The 21739-nt window shown below is 50.8% G+C and overlaps 1 protein-coding gene and 1 pseudogene across 1 annotated transcript; both read left to right on the plus strand.

The window, feature by feature from the left end:
• The first annotated feature begins 3940 nt into the window (after window positions 1-3940).
• On the plus strand, window positions 3941-4385 carry LOC110132579 (large ribosomal subunit protein uL16-like; annotated as a pseudogene).
• Window positions 4386-8388: 4003 nt separating this feature from the next.
• Window positions 8389-19895, plus strand: NT5DC4 (5'-nucleotidase domain containing 4). The gene is given in 18 exon segments (XM_070472734.1): window positions 8389-8433; window positions 8672-8847; window positions 8939-9007; window positions 9113-9235; window positions 9316-9407; window positions 9606-9701; window positions 9795-9852; window positions 10202-10295; window positions 10464-10532; window positions 10793-10876; window positions 11398-11430; window positions 12236-12325; window positions 12575-12641; window positions 12821-12991; window positions 13422-13473; window positions 13831-13886; window positions 16857-17051; window positions 19870-19895. Coding segments are annotated over 18 exon segments (1596 nt in total).
• The last annotated feature ends 1844 nt before the right edge of the window (window positions 19896-21739 follow it).

Raw genomic sequence — 21739 nt, forward strand, 5'->3', positions numbered from 1 at the left:
GTTTTAAAGCTCCTTTAGTTATTCCAATTTGCCAACTAAGGCTTCATCCACTCTTATCACTGAAATATAGTGAGACGGGCATCATGCAACTATCTGAGCACTTGTGAGCAATGCAGACTCCTGGGACCTACTCCAGACCTACTGAGTCAGGAGTTGCATTTATTTATTTATTTAATTTTTCTTCTCCTTTATTTTTTTAAAATTTATTTACTTTAATTGGAGGCTAATTACTTTACAATATTGTAGTGGTTTTGCCATACATTGACATGAACCAGCCATGGGTGTACATGTGTTCCCCATCTGAATCCCCCTCCCGCCTAGAAGTTGCATTTTAACTAGACTCCTGGATGATTCATGTGCATGTTGAAGTTTGAGAAGCACTGGACTGGCCTCTGACTCCCAGCCAACCCTTCTCATGTGTCCTCCTCCACCCTGAGCCATGGCGATCCACCCCTGGGTACACAGGACCAGAACACTCTTCTCTTACACTCCTTTGCTCTCATCACCTCCCAGAGAAAGTCTCCACCTGTTAGTGTGGCCTGGAAAGCTGGCCACAGTGAGCCCCAGCTGACACCCCAACTCTGCACCCCAACCAAGCATGTCTGTGACTCCCACATTCTTGCCAGGCTGCTGATCAGCACCCTTGGAGGCAGCCCTTGTGTGGCTAATTCCTCCTCCATGAAGCCTTCCCTGACCTCCCCTGGGTTCTCTGGGCATGTTTAGTCACTAAGTCGTGTCCAACTGTTTTGTGACCCCATGGACTGCCACCAGCCAGGCTCCTCTGTCCATGGAATTTCCCAGGTAAGAATACTGGAGTGGGTAGCTATTTCCATTTCCAGGGGATCTTCCTGACCCAGGGATCGAAACCATGTCTCTGACATTGCAGTTGGATTCTTTACCCCTGAGCCAGCATGTTTCTCATTTCTCTGTTTCCTGTTAATGAGTGTTGAAGTCTTCTTTCTTGGACTGTCAGCTACTCAAGGGCAGGTAACACTCTTCATAGTTTTTCTAAAATTTTTATTTTATTTCTGGCTGCACTGAGTCTTCATTGCTGTGCGTGGGCATTCTCTAGTTGCTGAGAGCAGATCTGATCTCTAGTTGCGGTATGATGGCTTCTCATTGCAGTGTCTTCTCTAGTTGCGGTTCTCAGCCTCTAGGCCACAAGGGCTGCAGTAGTTATGGTGCTCAGGCTTAGTTACTCTGTGGCATGTGGGATCTTCCTGGACCAGGGATTGAACTTGTGTCCCCTGCATTGGCAGGTGGATTCTTAAGGACTGGACCACCAAGGAAGTCCTCTTCATAGTTTTAAATCCAGCTTCTAGCAGAAGCTTGGCATGATGTAGACACTTAATGAATGCATGATGTCTGACTAGATCGATTTATGTGCAAGAAAATACGGCACGTAATACCGAAATGCACCATATCTAACTCTCGTGCAGTTTCCCTTTGTCCCGACCCTCTGTGCAAGCTGGCACTCATCCTGCCTAGCCCGCTCCTGTCTCTGCAGATCACAGCAAGAAGAGGTGTGGGTTTCTGTCGGGCGGAGCCTGTCCCTGCCTGTGGCTCTCAAGCCCCGTGACCCAGCCTCAGGCATGTCTGGCAGGTCTCAGATGACCCTCCATCATGCCCCAGGATGACACCACCCTTATGACCTAAAGCGAAGAGGAACTAAAGAGCCTCTTCATGAAAGTGAAAGAGGAGAGTGAAAAAGCTGGCTTAAAACTCAACATTCAGAAAACTAAGATCAGGGCATCCAGTCCCATCACTTCATGACAAGTAGATGGGGAAACAAAGGAAACAGTGACAGACTATTTTCTTGCAGATGGTGTTTGCAGCCATGAAATTAAAAGACGCTTGCTTGGAAGAAAAGCTATGACAAACCTAGACAGTATATTAAAAAGCAGAGACATTACTTTGCCAACAAAGGTCCATCTAGTCAAAGCTATGGTTTTTCCAGTAGTCATGTTTGAATGTAAGAGCTGGACCATAAAGAAGGCTGAGTGCTGAAGAATTGATGCTTTTGAACTGTGGTGTTGGAGAAGACTCTTGAGAGTCCCTCAGGCTGCAAGGAGATCAAAGCAGTCAATCCTAAAGGAAATCAACCTGAAAATTCATTGGAAGGACTGATACTAAAGCTGAAACTCCAATACTTTGGCCCCCTGATGCCAAGGACTGACTCATTGGGAAAGACCCTGATGCTGGGAAAGACTGAAGGCAGGAGGAGGGGATGACAGAGGATGAGTTGGTTGGATGGCATCACTGACTCAACGGACGTGAGTCTGAGCAAGCTGTGGGAGTTGGTGATGGACAGGGAAGCCAGGGGTGCTGCAGTCCATGGGGTCATAAAGAGTCAGATGTGACTGAGCAACTGAACAACAAACCTGTCCCAAACCTGTCTTGGGGCTCTCCTGAAGCACCTCATCCTCTGCCCATCAGGATCACCAAGCTACATGGTTTCTATTGAGTCCTGCCCCAAGGCCACAGGTGCGAGCCCTTGTACCATGGCCACAGAAGCGGAGCCCAGAAACAAGGTCACCTCTGAAGCTAAATGGGCCCCTTTGTAGCTCTTGCCCAAAGCCCCGATCATCATTAACAAGCTTTATGATTAGAATTAGGCAAAGATGCCCACTCCAGTAATCACCCTGCATGCTAAGTTGCTTCATTCGTGTCTGACTCTGCGACCTCGTGGACTATAGCCCACCAGGCTTCTCTGTCCCTCAGTCAAGAATACTGGAGTGGATTATCCTAACCAATCACCAAACATCAACCTTCTGGCAGGAATTTTCTTTGTCTTGAGGCTATAAAAATTGGCAATTAACCCACAAAAACTGTGGACTCTTCCTGGTCTGTCAGAAGGTCGGCCCACTGCACTCGCAGTGCCCTTTTTACCTCTGCTCTTTGTTCTTTTACTCCTTCACTTCCAAAATGCTCTTTGTCTGGAAATTCCTTTCCAACCTGGGCTCAGACTGCTGCGTCAGTTTAGAGACAGGAGGGCACTCTCTCCCAGGCTCTGGCTTCTTCTACCTCCTGCCAGCCTGAGATCCTGTGGGGACCCTGGGTCTGCAAGATTGCGTTAGGGGTAAATGAGGCCTCACCTCACTCCCTCAGAGGCCAATTTTACCTAAAAGAGGGGCCCCAAAGTGCTGTATGATGTCCTGAGGGGGAATGTTGGCCCCTGGCCTCCCTACTCCCATCCTGTGTTCTTGTGGGGTGGTCAGGATGGTCAAGGGGCCAGTCAGTACACATGCATACACCCACACCCACTTTCACATCTGCACTCACACCCACACCACAAACTCCCAACCACTTCCTTTGTTTTGATGGTGAGAGAGACAGGATCTTGGAAGCTTCCTAACCTCTTACCCCAAATCTCTCCCTCCATGGTCCCCCACCCATTTAGGGGACTGGCCTTTGCCCTGGGTGGGGCAGGATTGGGGCAGAGTTGTATGTGGGCGCTGACTCAGTGCCAGGCCCTTCTTGCAAGTGGAGTCACGTCCCTCCTTATTCACCCTGGCGACATGTGCTTTGGCTGTGGTGGCCACATCGGAGAGTAGGAGCCCCCTTGGGCCAGCCCCGGCTCCCATTGCCAATGCCCAGCCTCCACTGTCCTCATGGGTCAATTTCCTTCCAGCCCCTCAGCACTGGGCACACTGTGGGCGACATGAAATCTCTTTCTCCTCTAAACTAATACAAACCCTACATTTCCAGAAGATCTCATTCAGGATGCCCCTCTGTTAAAAAAAAAAAAAAACCTTCCTGGGATTTCCCTGGTGGTCCAGTGGTTAAGATTACATGCTTCCAATGTAGGAGGAGCGGGTTCGATCCTTGCTCAGCGAACTAAGACCCCACATGCTGCGTGGTGCTGCCAAGAAAAACAAACAAAAAGTCTTCCTGATGACTCTTTCCCTTTGGCATGCCCACTGAGGATCCTGCTGTTGCCATGAGCTTCTGCCCTGCCTGGTGTTACTGGTATCGTGAAAACAAGCCGAACCCAGAGTTTCACTTCTGCTGAAATGTCCCTGATGCCAAGATCCGCATCTTTGACCTAGGGTAGAAGAAGGCAAAAGTGGATGAGTTCCCACTCTTTGGGCACACAGTGTCTGATGAGGATAGGGAGCTGTCCTCCGAGGCCCCAGAGGCTGCATGTATGTCATGGTGAAAATCTGTGGCAAAGATAGCTTTCACATCCAAGTGTGGCTCCACCCCTTCACATCACCTGCATCAACAAGATGTTGCTCTGTGCTGGAGCTCTTAGGCTCTGATAGGCTCCAGATAGGTATGTGCAGTGCCTTTGGAAAGCCCCAGGACCCAGTGACCAGGGTGCACACTGGCCAAATTATGATGTCCATCTGCACCAAGCTGTAGAGCAAGGAGCATGTGATTGAGGCCCTGGTATGTGCTAAGTTGCTCAGACGTGTCCAAATCTTTGTGACCCCATGAACTGTAGCCTGCCGGGATCCTCTGTCCATGGGATTCTCTAGGCAAGAACACTGCAGTGGGTTGCCATGTTCTCCTCCAGGGGATCTTCCCCAGCCAGGGATCAAACCTGTGTCTCCTGTGGCTTCTGCTTTGCAGGCGGATTCTTTGCCACTGAGCCACCAGGGAAGCCCTGAGACCCTATTCATGACCAGATTCAAGTTCCCTGGCCACCAGAAGATCCATGTCTCCAAGAAGTGGGGGTTTACTGAGTTTGTTATTTATTTAAAAAATACCTATTTATTTATTTGCTTGCATCGGGCGGGTCTTAGTTGTGGCATTTGAGATCTTTAGTTGCAGCATTTGAACTGTTAGTTGTGTTCTGTGGGATCTCAGTTCCTTGACCAAGGATTGAACCCAGGTCCTCTGCCTTGGGAGCGCCAAGTCTTAGCTGCTGGACCATCAGAGAAGTCCCGGGACTTACTGTTTAATGTAGATGAATTTGAAAACATAGTGACAGAAAAGTGGCTCATCCCAGATGACTGTGTAGTCAAATACATCCCTAATCGTGGCCCCTGGGCAAATGGTGGGCCTTGTGCTCAGGAGAGCCTTGGCGCTGTCCCCTCCTTATCACACTCACCAATAAATCCTACTTTCCTGTTAAAACAGAAAAATGGCCTTCCTGATGTATTGCTCCACTTCCCATCTCGATCCCTCCACGTACCTCCCACCCCTGTGTGAGGAAGCCCAGTCTATGGGAAGTTTCTGGTGATTTTGAGAGAGTTTCTCCAAACTCAGGGAAACAAAAGGCCCCTCAAACTGTGCTGCAGTGGACCAACTGTGTGATCTGGAATAATACCTCCAGCTGAAGGTGGAGGTGAAGTGTGAGTGGTGACCGGCCTACTCCATGCTCTGGGCGCCCCAGATCTGGCCACCTTTCTGAGTGTCAGGTGGCCATGGGGAACAAGGCCATCATGTGCTGGGCCTGGACACCTTCCAAACAGGCACAGCCTGGGTATGAGAGTCAACAGGATTGCAGGCTGAATGGTCCTGTTTTTATGCTGCCTCTGGGTGGATGGGAGGGGCCTAGCTGGGAGCTCAGAAGAAATTGGGAGCAGAAGTGACCATTCAAGGTGGTAATGTGAGGGCCTTGGGCCTCCTTAATTAAAATATATATATTTAAAATTTGGAAATAATTCCAAAAGTTTATGAAAAGTTGTAAAAATAAAACATAGTTCAAAGAACATCTTTATTCTTTTTGCCAAGATTTACCTATTGTTGGGAATTCCCTGGTGGTCCAGTGGTGGTGGTGGTGTTGTTTAGTCACTTCAACCGTGTCCAGTTTTTTGTGACCCCGTGAACTGTAGCCTGCCAGGCTCCTCTGTCTGTGGAATTTTCCAGGCAAGTTTACTGGAGTGGGTAGCCATTTCCTTCTCCAAGGGATCTTACCAACCCAGGGACTGAATCCGAATCTCCTGCATTTCCTGTATTGCAGGTGGATTCTTTACTGCTAAGACAGCAGGGAAGTCCCCAGTGTTTAGGACTCCACATTTTTCACTGCTGAGTCCCCAGATTTAATCGGACAGACACACACACACATATGTGTGTACATGCATAATTTTTTCCCTAAACAATCCGAAGTTAAGTCACACATGTCATGACCTTCACCCTGAAAACTTCAATATTTTCCAAGAATATTTTTCTTGTGGTGTCAACTTTACAAATTGATCCTGAGCCAGTGCTTTAAGCTGCCGTCGATCATCTAGTCTTATTTGTTGACCTTATTATGTCCTTGGGTTAAATCCCCTTCCCCGATTGAATATCTGAGAGTAGATACTGCAGTTAGTTGGCATGTCTCTTTAGCCTCCTCCTCTGAAACATTCCCTCTGCCTTTGTCTCCCACGCTGTTGAAAAGTCCAAGGTCTTCGTGAGGGCTCTAGGCAGAGGTGGGTGAAAATGAGCTAACGTACCTCCTGCAGCCTCCATAATCTTGCCCCACCATCTAACCATTGTTCATTTGGAATTACCAAGGATGGGACTAACTATTTCACTGAAATATTTTCTTCCACCCAGATAATTTCTATCCCTTCAACGATGTCTAATTTCATTGAGTTTGGCCATTTTGGAGAGAATGTTTTATCAAATGTATCATAAACTTGTGTTCCTTTTTAAAAGAGGACATGCTACATCCTTTAAGTCTTTCTGGATGATCCAGGTCAAAACTCTAAATGGAAATCATCATGCTTTGTTGCAAAACCAGCAATTATGGACGCTTAGGGCCTGATTGGGTTTCCTTGGTGGCTCAGATGGTAAAGAATCCACCTGCAATGCGGGAGACCTGGGTTCGATCCCTGGGTTGGGAAGATCCCTTGGAGGAGGGCATAAGCCACTCCAGTAGTCTTGCCTGGGAACTCCCCATGGACAGAGGAGACTGGAGGGCTACAGTTCATGGAGTCGGACATGACTGAGTGACTAAGCACAGCACAGCACAGGGCCTGTTTACAGCTCTGCACTAAATGATCACAATGACTCTGCTCTTGGGTACTTATTTTTGTACTTTTTTCCCCCTGATTCTGAGATTCTAGTCATCTGCCATTTCTTATAGTTTCTGGTACACTTCTAGGGCTTCCCTGATGGTTCAGTGGGTGAAGAATCCACCTTCAGGGCAGGAGACACAGGAGATGTGGGTTTGATCCCTGGGTCAGGAAGATCCTCTGGAGAAGGAAGTAGCAACCCACTCCAGTATTCTTGCCTGGAGAATCCCATGGACAGGGGAACCTGGCGGGCTACAGTCCATGGGGTTGCAAAGAGTCAGACACGGCTGAGCAATTAGGCACACTTGTAGCAATTCTTTTTTCCTTTTTACAATTCATATTTATTTATTTGGATGTGTCGGGTCTTGGTTGTGACATGCAGGATCTCAGTTGCATCATGTGGGATCTTTCTTTGTACTTGGGCTCCAGAATGCATGACTCAGTAGTCGCAGTGTGGGGGCTCAGTTACTCCAAGGCATGCAGGATCTTAGTTCCCTAGCCAGGTCGCCTGCATCTCAAAGTGGATTTTTAACCCCTGAGCCACGAAGGAAGTCTCCAGAAATTACTCCTTTAAATGGTTGTGGGCTAGGAAGATTGATAACCCAATGTGCTAGAATTGTTTGCAAAGCAGGAATCCTAAGTGCTTTCTTTCTTTATTAGACACTTTTATTTATTTATTTAAAAATGTTTTTAAAACAAAATTCACACTTTATTTAGGTTGAAATTGATTATGCAAAAGTTGATTTCCTTCACTAAAAATAACTGCAATATTTTGTGTATTATTCCTAGGTAAACCACAAACACTTCTTTTTGTAGGTTTTCTAGGTTTTGCTTGTAAATCAAGATGAGGCAGTAGACACCGTCATGTCTTCTGCACAGCCAGTAGCTTGACTGTCATGCACTTACTGAATGCACTTACTTGCATTCAGTAAGTGAAGTGATGGAAAATATCGAAATTTATCATGAATTTTGGTTTGAGGAAGCCACAAATGTGGCAAGCAAACTTGACATTCAGATGACAATTTCAGGGAAATTTCGCAGAGTTTATGGCTCAGCTGGTAAAGAACTAGTCCGTCAATGCAAAAGAGACGTGGGTTCGCTCCCTGAGTTGAGAAAATCCCCTGGAGGAGGAAATGGCAACCTACTCTAGTATTCTTGCCTGGGAAATTCCATGAACAGAGGAGTCTGGAGGGCTGCAGTCCCTGGAGTCTCAAAGAGTCGGACACGACTGAGCGCACATGCACGTAAAAACAGAAGGGACACCAGAGACTGTCCTGGCTGACTCCTCCCTCAGAGGAGGAGACAATGGGGGTCAGGGTGGGGCCAGCAGGGTCAGCAGTGTTGTCTGAAGGTTTGAGGGAGGGGAGAGCTGCTGGACACCACTGATAGTGGGCAGGTGACTGGAGAAAGAACCACTGCCTTCTCACGCCTGGTGGCGATGGCCAGTGTGGACGCAGGCCCTGGAGCCAGACTGGCATCAGCGGTGAGATGGATGGGGGTGAGGGGATCATGATAAACACCCCATTTCCTGACATGCCCCATACAACACAGCAGCCCTGGGGCCAACTCCTTCAAATACACAGAGATGATGACACTCACACACAGGCAAGCCCCTGCTCTCACAAGGGAACATCCTCCTGTAGGTGGGCAGCCGCTGACCACATGGAAAACTGACTGTACGCTGAGTGGGGGGAGGGGCTCTCCCCCTCCCCCACCCCAAGACATGGCGCTTTGTGCGGCCCAGCTGGGACAAACGCAACATCTCTGAGCTTGGACACAGCGATCTTGATCAGGAAAGTGAACCCCCACTGACCAGGGCACATCCTCGCTCTTGCGGATGCCCCCAGAACACTCCCACGGTGAGAGGAGCCCTTCACACGCTGGCACACGTGCTCAGGTACACACGCGTGTTCAGACACACGCAGGTCCAGGGAAGCCCTGGCCCTTGGAGTTTGGGGGCGTTGATCCGGACATCCTCCCCTTTCCAGGATTTTTGTCAACTGCAGCCTGACGATGGGGAAGATTGGCTGCTTCGGCTTTGACGTGGACTACACTCTGGCTGATAACGGAAAGGGGGAGGGGTGGGGGTGCGGGAGTGAGGATTTGGGGGCCAGGGGCGCCGGCCGGGGAATGGGCATCAGCGGGCCTGGGTCTGCTTGGCCCGCAGCCTACAAGTCTCCGGCTTATGAGACGCTGGCCTTGGAGTTGCTGCTCCGGCGCTAGGTGTGCATCGGGTACCCACACGAGATCCTACGCTACACCTACGTCCCCACCTTCCCCACCAGGCGAGCAGGGCCCGGGGGTGGGATGCTGAGCCGAGTCCCGGCCCCGGCACCCCATTCACAGCCTCTATGCCCTCACCCAGGGGGCTGGTATTCGACGGGCTCTACGGAAACCTGCTGAAGGTGGATGCCCAGGGGAATTTGCTGCAATGCACCCACGGCTTCTCCTCCCTCTTGGAGTAAGGCACCGGCTGGAGGGCAAGGATGCTGCAGGAAAGACGGTGGGGGCTGAGTCAAGCACACAGCACGGGCTCGTCAATGCCAACTGGAGAAAGAGGGACAGGAGTTTGGGGACAGGCGCGAAGGAGTGGCAGGGCCTGGCCGACCACTGGGGGGCGCTGTGGAGGGGGCATCATGGCACAGTGCTCACTCCCTCCTCTGGAGGTCTGGAGCTTCTACCCCAGCAAGTTCATTCAGAGGGCCGACCTGCAGCGGTTTCACATCCTCAACATGCTGTTCAACCTGCTTGGTGAGGGCTGATGGGCTGCGGGCTGATGGTGAGGTGGTCCCGGCTCTGACCTGGATCCTTGGGCCAGAGACTGACCAGCCTCCCCACCCCCAGAAACCTACCTCTGTACCTGCCTGGTAGACGACTTCTCTGGCTGCTCCCGCTACATCAAGTGCGTTCTGTGCCCCTCCCCTCCCCCAGCCCTGGGTGACCCAGCAGGATACTGCTCCCCTTAGGGGCCAAGCCCTGAAGTGGGGGCTCCAGCAGGAGGCAGAGGCTCCTCCTAAGGGGTTCCCAGGGCTTCAAGAACTCAGTGGGAAGGCCTTAGATGTGGGAGCCCCCAACTGTATAACTGATACCCCTAGGGGTGACCCTCAGCACAGGGTGACACCCCTCCCAAGAGGGCTGGGACATGAACCCAGTGTCCTGCTCACTGTGGATGGAAGGAGTCCCACTGATAGGGCTCCAGGGTGGTGGTCACCTCAGGGGCCCTTACCAGCCTTCCTCTTGGCTTGACTCAGCTGTGACACGGGCTATCAGCACGGGAACCTCTTCATGTCCTTCCAAAGCCTCTTCCAGGATGTGATGGATGCCATGGATTATGTCCACCATTCGGTGAGTGTCCCAGGACCCCAGGCCGCACCCAGGTCCCCAGATCCCATAAGGTTTCCCTCTGCTTCCGGTTGAGGATGGTGGTCTGGGTTCCTCCATCTTGGATGTAGGCATGTGCATGCATGCCCACGTGCACACACACACATACACACATGAGATGTGAACTCACAGCTCTGCTCCCTCCTGTGGGGCTGTCTCAAGGAGAAGACCTTGGATGACTTAGAGAAATAACTGGAGATGGTGTGAGTGGCTGTAGACTAGGGTCATGACTAAGCCTTGTCCCCCTTGTCCCCTCCTCCCCCAGGGCAGTGGGGCTGCTCCTCCTTTCCCTGGCTCCTTCTTCAAGATGTGGACAGAGCTCTGCACCCTGGTCTTGTTCCTTGCCTTTCTGCCTGACCTGGGGCCCCCTGCCCACCCATGGGGCTGAAACCTGAGAACAGGCTCCCAGGGCAGCTCTGGGGAGGCCCCACTGCTGGAGGTGGCTCCTGTCTCTGCCCCAGGCATGAATCCCTGTCCTGCTGGACAAGATGAGGGAGGTGGGAAAAGTGTTCCTGGCCACCAACAGCAGCTACAACTACACAGATGTGAGTGTGTAATTGGAGGTGGGTGGAGGGGCGGGGCTCAGCCTCTGGGCCAGAGAACTTTCCTTTCTGGCTCTGGGTAAGCTGAGGCCCTGCAAAAACAGTGAGGGAGTGGAGAAGCAGTGGGGGTGAAACCCTCACTGCCTGGTTGGTATCTTGGGTTCCATTTCTTGGCCTTTTAAGGTCTCAGTGAAATGTTAGTCAGTCATGTCTGACTCTTTGTGACCCTGTGGACAGTAGCCAGGCTTCTCTGTCCATGGGATTCTCCAGGCAAGAACATTGGAGTGGGTTGCCATTTCCTTCTCCAGGGGATCTTCCTGACCCAGAGATCAAACCTGCCTTTGCTGCACTGCAGGCAGATTCTTTACCCCTGAGCCACCAGGGAAGCCTAGGTTCTCTGTGAAATTATCCATTTCCCCTCCATCTTGCTACTGTGGTCCCCGGTGTGTCCTGTGGGCTGAGGGCCTTGGCAGCCCTTGGTCCAACCCAGCTAGGTGCTCTAACTCCTGGCTTTTCCTTGCTAGGCCATCCTGACCTACCTGTTAGGCGCTGGTGAGGTGAGTGCCATGGGCCTGGCTGGTGGAGGCTGTGCCTAGGGCAGGGAGGCCGGGCCACCTTGCTGTAGGTCCCTCCCATGTCCAGCTCTCTCCTCCGGAGGAAACAAGGGTATGGGAGGGATCGTTTCACCTGAGTGGGCCCATTGAAAACTCCTCAGTGGGTGCTGGAACTTCCCCAGTGGGTGAGAGACTGGTGACTTCAGCCAGGCTATGGGAAGAGCCCAGAGGGGTGGGGAGACCTTGGAAAAGTGACTAGATATTTGGGGAGGGGCTGGATGGGGCAGAAGAGAGTGAGGGAGGGGGTGAGAAGTGGCTTTGGCAGGCCTGGGGGTGGGCAGTGTGACATACCTTGTGGGGACCCGGCCGGCTAATGGGTAAGCAGGGCTCCAGCTGGGGCGGGGGGTGGGAGGGGGGGGGGGAGGAACCTGTGCTCTCGTTCTGTGTCCCTGGGTCTCTGACTCTGTGCTATGAGGGACTCCAGGGGCTGACACAGCCACTCAACATCCAGCGCTGGCCTCTGCTAATAGCTTTTGAGCCCTTCCTGCCAGCGTGGCTGGGGATGCTGGGTGGTCAGAGGCCCAGATTCCTGAGCCCTGGGATGTCCCATCTGGCTGAGAGGCCAGGGCTGAGATGGGGGAGCTGGCGAGTTTTCACCGGTCCAGAGCCAGGCATCCCGGCCAGGGTGAGTGGGGCAGCTGTGGGTGAGGACCTGGCTGAGAGCCTGAATCAGATTTTCCAGGCTGAGCGCGTGTGTTGGCACATGCCTCACCATGTGCCCCGCCATGTCTCATCCACCCACCTGCAGGCTGAGGCTGCAGCCAGGCCCTGGAGGTCCGTGGACACACAGAAGCCCCACTTCTTCGTGCAGGGCACAGTGCTGAGACAGGTCAACATGGTAATGCAGGGGTCGAGGCCTGTCCTCCGTGACCCATGAACCACACTGTGGGGAGGGAGCCCGCCTCTCAGGCTTGACTTGCTCTTGGTGGTGGCTGTTCTGCTGTCTGTCTGTCCCTGGAGGCAAGGATCCAGGGAGGGGACTCCTTCAGGGCCAGCTGTGGCCCCCTTCTCTCCTCACCCCATAGTTACCCCTGCCAGTCCCAACCCGCCACCCTCTCTGACCAGGGCACCCCTCTGCCCCCTCCAGGACACGGACAAGCTCTGTGTTGGTACCTACACTGGCCCTCACCACCACTGTGCTGCCTACTCTGGAGGTACCATCTCCCCCTTTCCCCTCCCTCCCTCCCTCCCATTCCTCCTTAGCGACCCTCCTTCAACTAGAAGCCCACGTCCTGGGCCTGCCTGCCAGGACAGGACTAGGAGCCCCTGTCCCCAGCCTGCTCCCTAGGACAGGAAGGACTGTGAGTGGGCCTGTCCTTCTCTGGTCCGGCAGGTTCATTGGACACGGTGTGTGAGCTGCTCGGGGTGCGGGGGAAGGACATCCTATACATCGGGGATCACATCTTTGGGGACATCCTCAAGTCCAAGAAGCAGCAGAGCTGGCAGACTTGTCTGGTGGTTCCTGAGCTGTCCCGGGAGTTGGGCATCTGGGCCCCAGAGAAGGGTGAGTTGTAGGGGGCAGATCAGCAGGGGGCACTGGCCAGAGATGCTAAAGCCTGCACCATGGTCATCGTCCCCTCTCTCCTATGTGGGGTCCATAGTGACCATGATCATACTGTCTGCTCTGTGCTTTATGAGAGTGGATTTATTTATTCATGAGGAAACAGAGACCCAGAGAGGTTAAGTGTCTTGCCCAAAGTCACACAGCCTGGAGGGCTAAAGCTGAGACTCACATCCTGTCTCCTGACTCCAGAGCCCCATGGTGCTTCTGTAGTCCAAGGTTTACTCCCTCATCTGACTGCATCCTCCCTACTCACCCTGAAAAATTTAGTGAGTGCAAGGCCCAGTCCTCCAGCTGAGAAGTCTGAAGTTACTGTGAACCCAAACAATTCGGGCTTGTTCTAAGGGCTGGGTTTGAGTCACTGATGTCACAGAGTGAATGGAGACACTGAAGAGGCTGGACACGCATCTAGTGGACCTGTACCAGCGAGTGGCCTGACCTGTGACCCCTACCCTGGGAGGGAAGCAGGATGGAGGGTGGTGGTCCATGTCCACGCCTGGCAGCAGGGTCCACGCCAGGTTGCTCAGGAAATCACGATCTGTTTCAGACTGGGCTTCCCTACTAAACTGGACTCTGACCCCCTTGAGATGCTCACCCTGACTGCTAGGCTCTTCCTCCTGAACCACTGACCCTCTCATACGTGGGCACACACCCAGCTCAGCGCCCCCACTGGGTGCCCGCAGAGTGCCTCCCACCCCATGCCATCTGGGGAGGTTGTACCTGGAGTCTCTGGGGCCCCCCAGCTCCTCTCCTCCTGGGTCAAGTGGCCATTTTTGCACCGGGCATACAGATGACAGCAGTTACAGCCTGCAACTCATCAACTCCACCAAGAGGGAGATTCGGGGAAGAGCAAGGTGCTGAGGAGGAGGGGATGGGCCTCCAGAGGGTGAGGCGTGTGACTCCAGGTTGCCTGCCTGGATTAGCTCTTTCCCAGGTCCCCAGAGCCTAGTTATGACTCCCCCAGTCTCCAGGAGTGCCACTGGGCCTTGTGAGCTGGTGCCCTCTGCTGGCCCACATGCTGAATGACAGCAGTGTGCTCTTGAGGGGTTGAGGTTTTTCCATCTCCACCATTAACCTTGAGAATGGATTGGGTTCTCATGTGACCCACTGCCTGGCTAGCATCTGGGGTCAGCCAGACAAAGGGCCTGAGAAGACAGGCTTTAGGGTGGATGCGCTGGTGGGTCTGGGTGAAGAAAGGACATGTTCCCTAGTGTCTTTCCTGACGAGTCACTAGAGGTGGAAGAGTCCCACAGGGATTCAGGCCACTCGGCCTTCCCAGGCCCGGTAGGGACCAATAGTGCAGGTTCTCGGCTGAACCTCTTGTAGGAAATTCAGTGCTTTCATGCCGCATGATTCTCCCACAGCTCCTCGTGGGGACCTGGACAGGGATTGTCACCTTTATTTTATAGATGGGGAAACTGAGGCACAGAAAGGGGAACAGGGAAGCCCTAGGTCACACTTGGTAACACGGGACCACTTTTCTTTTTTTAAAAAAACTGTTTTTGACCTGGGACTTCACTGTTGTGCACAGGCAAGTGGGCTTCTTACTGTGGTGGCTTCTCCTGTCGCAGAGCACAGACTCAATAGCTGTGGTGCACAGGCATAGTTGTTCCCGAGGCATGTGGCATCTTCCTGGACCAGGGATTGAGCACGTGTCCTCTGCATTGGCAGGCAGATTCTTAACCACAGGACTACCAGGGAGTGGAATGCTTTTTTAGATTCTGAAGGCAGGGCCTGTAATGAGGTGGGGGCCTGCTAGGGGGAGTGGGGTAGGAGTGGGGCTGGGTGTGTGGGTCTTACCAGAGAGTAAGTGATGCTGAGAGTGTAGAGCAAGCTGGTCGCTCTCCAGGGCCAGGCAGGGAAGCAGGGAGTGGGGCCTGGGGCCAAGCAGAGAGAGCTGCCCCACCTCCCAAAGCCCGCACTGGCTGAGCGCCATGGCAGCCCCTTCCCTGTGGTGGGCGAGGGCCTCAAGTGTCCTTGGTGGTGGTGATGGTTTAGTCGCTAAGTCGTGGCCGACTCTTGCAATCCTGTGGACTGTAGCCTGTCAGGCTCCTCTGTCCATGGGATTCTCCAGGCAAGAATACTGTGGGTTGCCATTTCCTTCTCCAGGGGATCTTCCCGACCCAGGAATCGGACATTCCTGGGTCTCTTGCATTGCAGGCAGATGATTTACCAACTGAGCTATGAGGGAAGTCCTCAGTGTCCTTAGGGGACTGTTTCCCGGGAGGGCAGAGCTGGGCCTGACCCTGATAGACAGGTTCACTTGTGGGTGATGCAGGTCTGGGGTGTTGGGGGGAAACGGGATCTCGAATCAGTGAGCTGCCCCTCTGCCAGAGAGTCAGCCGGGAGTTGGACCTGTGCTACAGTGTGATGGGCAGCCTGTTCCGGTGTGGCTTCCGCCAGACACTCTTCTCCAGCCAGCTGATGCGCTACGCCGACCTCTACACAGCCACCTGCCTCAATTTCTTGTACCACCCACTCAGCTCGCTGTACCGGGTGGCCCCGGAGCTGGTGGTTCCCTGCGGAACCTCCCTAGCATCCCTGAACCTCTGTCCCAGAAGGACCCATGGGTGGTTGGCCCTGCCAAGAGCATTTGAGGTCACCAGACCCCCCTCTCCCATCTCCAGGCACAAATGGGCCAAACCCTTGCAGATAACTGTCTGCCTCATAAAGAATGCTCTGGAGGGGTTATGGTTCTACAGATAAGATGCCTCTGCTAGGAAGTTTTCCTCCTGCTCAATTTTAACTCCTGCTTTAAACTGAGACTGCATTATCTCCCTAGTACACATGATACCACTTTCAAGGAGGAAGGCTGTGGTTCCCCTACCTTCAGTAATTGCAGTACAGTGATCGTAGGGGAAGTGAACGAAACAGCAGACTGCATAGTAAACACTTCAGCTGGTTTTCCTCTGGAAGACCTGGGATGCTTCTCAGTCAAGAGCAGGGAAGTGAAGGCGACAGTGATGCCACAGCGTTCATGGGGGCCATGAGACTGACCAGTGCGGAATTCCCCGGGGCATGCATGTCCCTTCTCCCAACGAGCGGTCATTATTTCCATCTTATATGATGTACCGTCTGCAGTCAAGGATCTAGACTTGAAGCTAGTTCTCTGGGGCTCCATGCACCCTGTTTTTCTTGCCACTCTCAGCTGCCTTCCTGATAATTGAGAGCAGGAGAAACCATTTTATGTTTCTGGGCTGGGTGTGTGTTTTTTTTTTAAACGATTCTGTTTAATGCTTAATATAACTCAGCAAAGTAGGTTTTCGTCTCCTCATTTTACCACTGGTGAACTGGAAGTGCAGAGAACCTAAATTACTTAGGTTCAGACTGCTGCTGGGTAGGCTGCAGAGTCAGGATTTGAATCCAGGGCCGCTTTGTCCCCTGCACCACACTGCCACATTGAGCTCTCATTGTGCAGCCTCTCCTCATCTCCGGGCTTTTAAATGAGCAGACTGGAGGATTCCTGTAGGCAAAACAGGGCGTCTGAGGCGTTATCGTGCAGTTAGACACCGTTCCTAAAGTAGAGACCAGACAGGTGAAGAAACAGCATCCGGAGCACCCAGGTGAAAGAGCTAAAGAAACCGGAACTTACCCAGCAGTGCTGCCTGGGATTTTTGAGGAAGTGAAGTCCATCTGCCAGAAACTTCCTCCTCCTGCTGACCCTCTTGGGCTCCCTTTTCTGTAGCATCACTGGGCAGGAAGCTGGCAGCTGTGGGCAGAGGATGGCGTTGGGGGGTATTGATGTGTAACTGGGGACTCCGGAAGGCCTCGGCACCGATGGCGCTCCTCCACCTCCTGTGTTGGTCCCTACAGATGCCCCATGAGACAGCAGTGGAGCAAGAAAGGGCCGGTCTGGTTCCCGCCTTCAGCCTCTTCTCTCGCAGCCAGAGGCTGAGTTACTGGAAAGTGAGGGCTGCCAGCAGACTGGCCGGGGAGTTCAGAGACTTGGGGACTCCTCTTGGGCTAAAGCAGGGGTCCCATTGGAGCAGTATCAACCTGAGGGGTTATTTGCTCCCAAATTTGCTGCAGGAGCTATTTTGTCTTCCAGTGCAATCATTCCTGAATATTCATGTAGGAATACATTTTATTTTTTTTTTTTAGGAATACATTTTATTATACGTTGCTTTTCATTTCTCATTCGTTATAGTTAAGGTATGATATTGATTGTTAAGATTATAGAGACAATCATATTGTCTATGAATCTCAATTCAGAATCAAGAAGAGCAAATGAAAATATTTGTTTTATTTATTTTTTAAGTATAGTTGATTTGCAATGTTGTGTTAGAAAATACTTGGTTTTAAGATGAGGCAGGGGGTCTGAGAGGGCCAAGAACCACTGGTTGTCAGACTCACAGGTCCTGCTCGGCTGACTGAATGGGGGCCCGTATCTCCCCACATTTCTTCTGGATCATTCCTCTGATAGATCCATCCTCATCCTGGGAGAGGTGACAGAACACAGACTCTCCCCAGCCAGGCTTCCTCAGCAGGTGACTTTAATGGACACAAAGTGGAGGGGCTCCTTCTTCGCCCCCTCTGTGACTCTGCCCTCTGAGTGGAGACCCAGACTTTCCTGGGTGCAGGCTTGGCTCCTCACCTAGTTCTGCAGCCCCGAGCCCTGCAGGAGGGTTCCTGTTTCTACCCTGGCATTCCTAGGGCTTGATTTTCAAAATGCCCATCTTATTGGTTCCCTTTATCGTGGTGGCTCCAGGCTCAGTGTACATTCTTCCCACCAGTGATTTTCACCAGGCGCCTCCCATGTGCCTGACAAAGTAGAAACTGAATTATGAGCCGTTTTACTCCTGCCCAGGAGAAGCTCAAAATTCAAGTACATCGGTAATATTAAATGAGAAGCAAAAGTGATGAAGAAGAGGTGGGGAGAATACACAGAACTGAAGGTCTTAATGACCCAGATAACCTTGATGGTGTGGTCACTCACTTAGAGCCAGACATCCTGGAGTGTGAAGTCAAGTGGGCCTTAGGAAGCATCACTACGAACAAAGCTAGTGGAGATAACAGAATTCCAGCTGAGCTATTTCAAATCTTAAACCAGTGGTTTGCAACTATTTTTTCCTTCCCAACCCACCAGAGGACTAGACCCACTCCCCTCTGTAACTGTGGGTTCTCTGGGGATGTGTTGGTTACTCTATCCTCTCATCTCCATCCCAGGGCAGACTAAGGCATTTGGACACATTTTCTACCCCTGGCTGGGAGTCACTTTGTGAACCTGGGAAGGTTCCATAACCAGCTTTCTTTGTTTCTTATAAGACTGAGGGCAAAGAAAGGAAGACCAGAAGGGCTGCATGGAGGCAGACTGAATCCAGGACATGGCTGGCATCACTGTCCTCTTCTATGAGATATTTTTCAGATAACAGGAAAAATATGGGAGAGAGAGAAAGCAACCATATTGAAATCTCCTAAATGTAACAGATCTGGAGCCCAAGAGCCCTTCTTTTAGGGAGGAGGAAGGGGTCTTGTTCTCCCTGTCTGCTGGGCCGTTTGTGTGTACCAAGTGGAACTATTTAACCCAGCTCCCCTGAGTGTATCCTTTCTCATCCATTTTTATTTCTATAAATTTCTTTTTAAAAATAGTGTTTCTGTGCACTCGATTTTTTGATTCTGTTACTAGTAATGACAATGGCTATAGATGACTTCATTAACTGTTCTTTCCAGTCACTGTGAAAGACAGCGAGATAGTCTTTGAACTTGATGTATATACATGCATTAAAATCTATAAAAAGTCCTTCTTGTGATTTTAAAACTTGATTCTTCATTCTAGTTGGAGCTCCTCCATGGTGTTAAGCCCTCGCCCTTTACTGAATTTGAGTTCACTTTTCTTGTTAATGGTATCACCTGGAGGCTTTTGTTGTTCAGGCTCTCAGTCGTGTCTGACTCTTTGCAACCCCATGGACTGCAGCATGCCAGGCCTCCCTGTCCTTCACTATATCTCCTGGAGTTTGCTCCAATGCATGCTGTCCAAACATCTCATTCTCTGTCGCCTCGTTCTCCTGCCCTCAGTGGAGGCTTAGAAGGAATATATGTTTAAAATGAAAGCGTGTGATCCAGTTTGCTAGTTTTATTTTCTGTGGGTAAATAGGGGAAACATTTGGAATATCTGAGGATAAATAAGGGACAACAGGCCCCGTGCTTAAGTTCACATTTTTTGATATATCCTGTGCATTTCAGAAGCTTCCAGACCTTTCATTCTTTTTCCTGTGTTGACTTTTGGGCCTCAGAGTCACCAGAGGCAAGTTTTCCAGGAAAGGACTAGGTACCCCTGACCTTGTGTCTTTATTTTTTAAAGAAACAGAAAGTATATTTTTAGCTCTGTTTTCCGTCTTTTTAAATATTTATTTGGCTGCACCTGGTCTTAGCTGCAGCATGCAAACTCTTAGTTACGGCATGTGGGATGGAACCTGGGCCTCCTGCACTGGGAGTGCAGTCTTAGCCATTGGGCTCCCAGAGAAGTCCCTGGCCTTGTTTCTTTAAACACTAGACTCTTATTAAAGGCCTACAGGATAGTATTTTACCAGGAAAACTGCTCAGACCCTAGGACGCATGCTTTTCTTTGAAACCCAGCAGCATTACAAAAAGTATTTTGTTAATAATACAAAAATGAATGCTTAGAATTCCCTCCTAGGGCAGAGAGAATGCAGAAATGGCCTGGGGGATAAGTGGCCTGGCAGAAGATGCTTAAGGGGTCTGAGGAAGAGATGAGGCAGAGGGAGGGGAGAAGGGGTGGGGGGGAGGGCAGACCCGCAGAAAGAAGAGGTGGTCAAAGCCCCTTCCTGTGCTTTTCCACCTCACCTCTGCTCCTCCTTCAGGTCTCAGGGGCCTCCCACCTCCCTGATCCTCTTTCTCAGGGTCATCACACTCTGACACTTGTGATGCTTTAACATGTGTCCCCACTAGACTTGTGGCTCCATGGGGACAGGTCATTTGGGTCACCATTGTATCTCTGGTGTCCAATGTCCTGTATGTTTTATTGCATGAGCCATGTAACCTGACTTATTATTACACTAGGCCAGCGTGTAGAATTGCAGGGAAAAGAGTGGGGCTAAAGATATATCATAAAGACCAGAGGAAGTGGGGAAAGTAGATAGACAGCTTTGGATTAGAACTCTGCTCAACTCCTAGGAAGTCATCTGTATTTCTATCTGGGGGTTGTTCATTTGATGTGGTGTTTTGTATTTGTTTTTTAAAAAACACCTTATGTCGGGACTTCCCTGGTAGTCCAGTGGTTAAAACTCCACCTTTCAATGCAGGGAGTGCAGGTTCGATCTCTGTTGGGGAATTAAGATCCCATATGTCACGTGGCAACTAAGCCCATGTGCTGAAACTAGGATCGACATATATATGCTATCACGTGTAAATATTAATAGATAGCTAGTGGGAACCTGCTGTATAGCCCAGGGAGCTCAGCTTGATGCTCTGTGATAACTCTGTGATGACCTAGAAGGGTGGATGGGGTGGGGAGCATGAAGGAGGGATGTCCCAGAGGGAGGAGATATATGTATATATATACCTGATTCATGTTTTTGTACAGCAGAAACTAACAATATTGTAAAGCAGCTATCAGTTCAGTTCAGTCACTCAGTTGTGTCTGACTCTTTGTGACCCCACTAACCAGAGCATGCCAGGCCTCCCTGTCCATCACCAACTCCTGGAGTTTACCCAAACTCATGTCCATTGAGTCAGTGATGCCATCCAATCATCTCATCCTCTATCATCCCCTCTCCTCCTGCCCTCAATCTTTCTCAGCATCAGAGTCTTTTCAAATGAGTCAGCTCTTCACATCAGGTGGTCAAAGTATTCAGAGTTTCAGCTTCAACATCAGTCCTTCCAATAAACACCCAGGACTGATCTCCTTTAGGATGGACTGGTTGGATCTCCTTGCAGTCCAAGGGATTCTAAAAAGTCTTCTCCAATCCCACAGTTCAAAAGCATCAATTCTTTGGCACTCAGCTTTCTTTATAGTCCAACTCTCACATCCATACATGACTACTGGATAAACCACAGCCTTAACTAGACAGACCTTTGTGGAAAAAGTAATGTCTCTGCTTTTCAATATGCTGTCTAGGTTGGTCATAACTTTCCTTCCAAGGAGTAAGAGTCTTTTAATTTCATGACTGTAGTCACCATCTGCAGTGATTTTGGAGCCCCCCAAAATAGTCAGCCACTGTTTCCACTGTTTCCCCATCTATTTGCCATGAAGTGATGGGACCAGATGCTATGATCTTAGTTTTCTGAGTGTTGAGCTTTAAGCCAACTTTTTCACTCTCCTATTTCACTTTCATCAAGAGCCTCTTTAGTTCTTCTTCACCTTCTGCCATAAGGGTGGTGTCATCTACATATCTGAGGTTAGTGATACTTCTCTCAGCAATCTTGATTCCAGCTTGTGCTTCATCCAGCCCAGCGTTTCTCATGATGTACTCTGCATAGAAGTTAAGTAAACAGGGTGACAATATACAGCCTTGATGTACTCCTTTTCCTATTTAGAACCAGTCTGTTGTTCCATGTCCATTTCTAACTGTTGCTTTCTGACATGCATACAGATTTCTCAAGAGACAGGTCAGGTGGTCTGCTAATTCCCATCTCTTTAAGAATTTTCCACAGTTTATTGTGATTCACACAGTCAAAGACTTTGGCATAGTCAATAAAGCAGAAATAGATGTTTTTCTGGAACTCTCTTGC

This window comes from Odocoileus virginianus, chromosome 2 (assembly GCF_023699985.2).
Source record: "Odocoileus virginianus isolate 20LAN1187 ecotype Illinois chromosome 2, Ovbor_1.2, whole genome shotgun sequence".
In the NCBI taxonomy this organism is placed as follows: domain Eukaryota; kingdom Metazoa; phylum Chordata; class Mammalia; order Artiodactyla; family Cervidae; genus Odocoileus; species Odocoileus virginianus.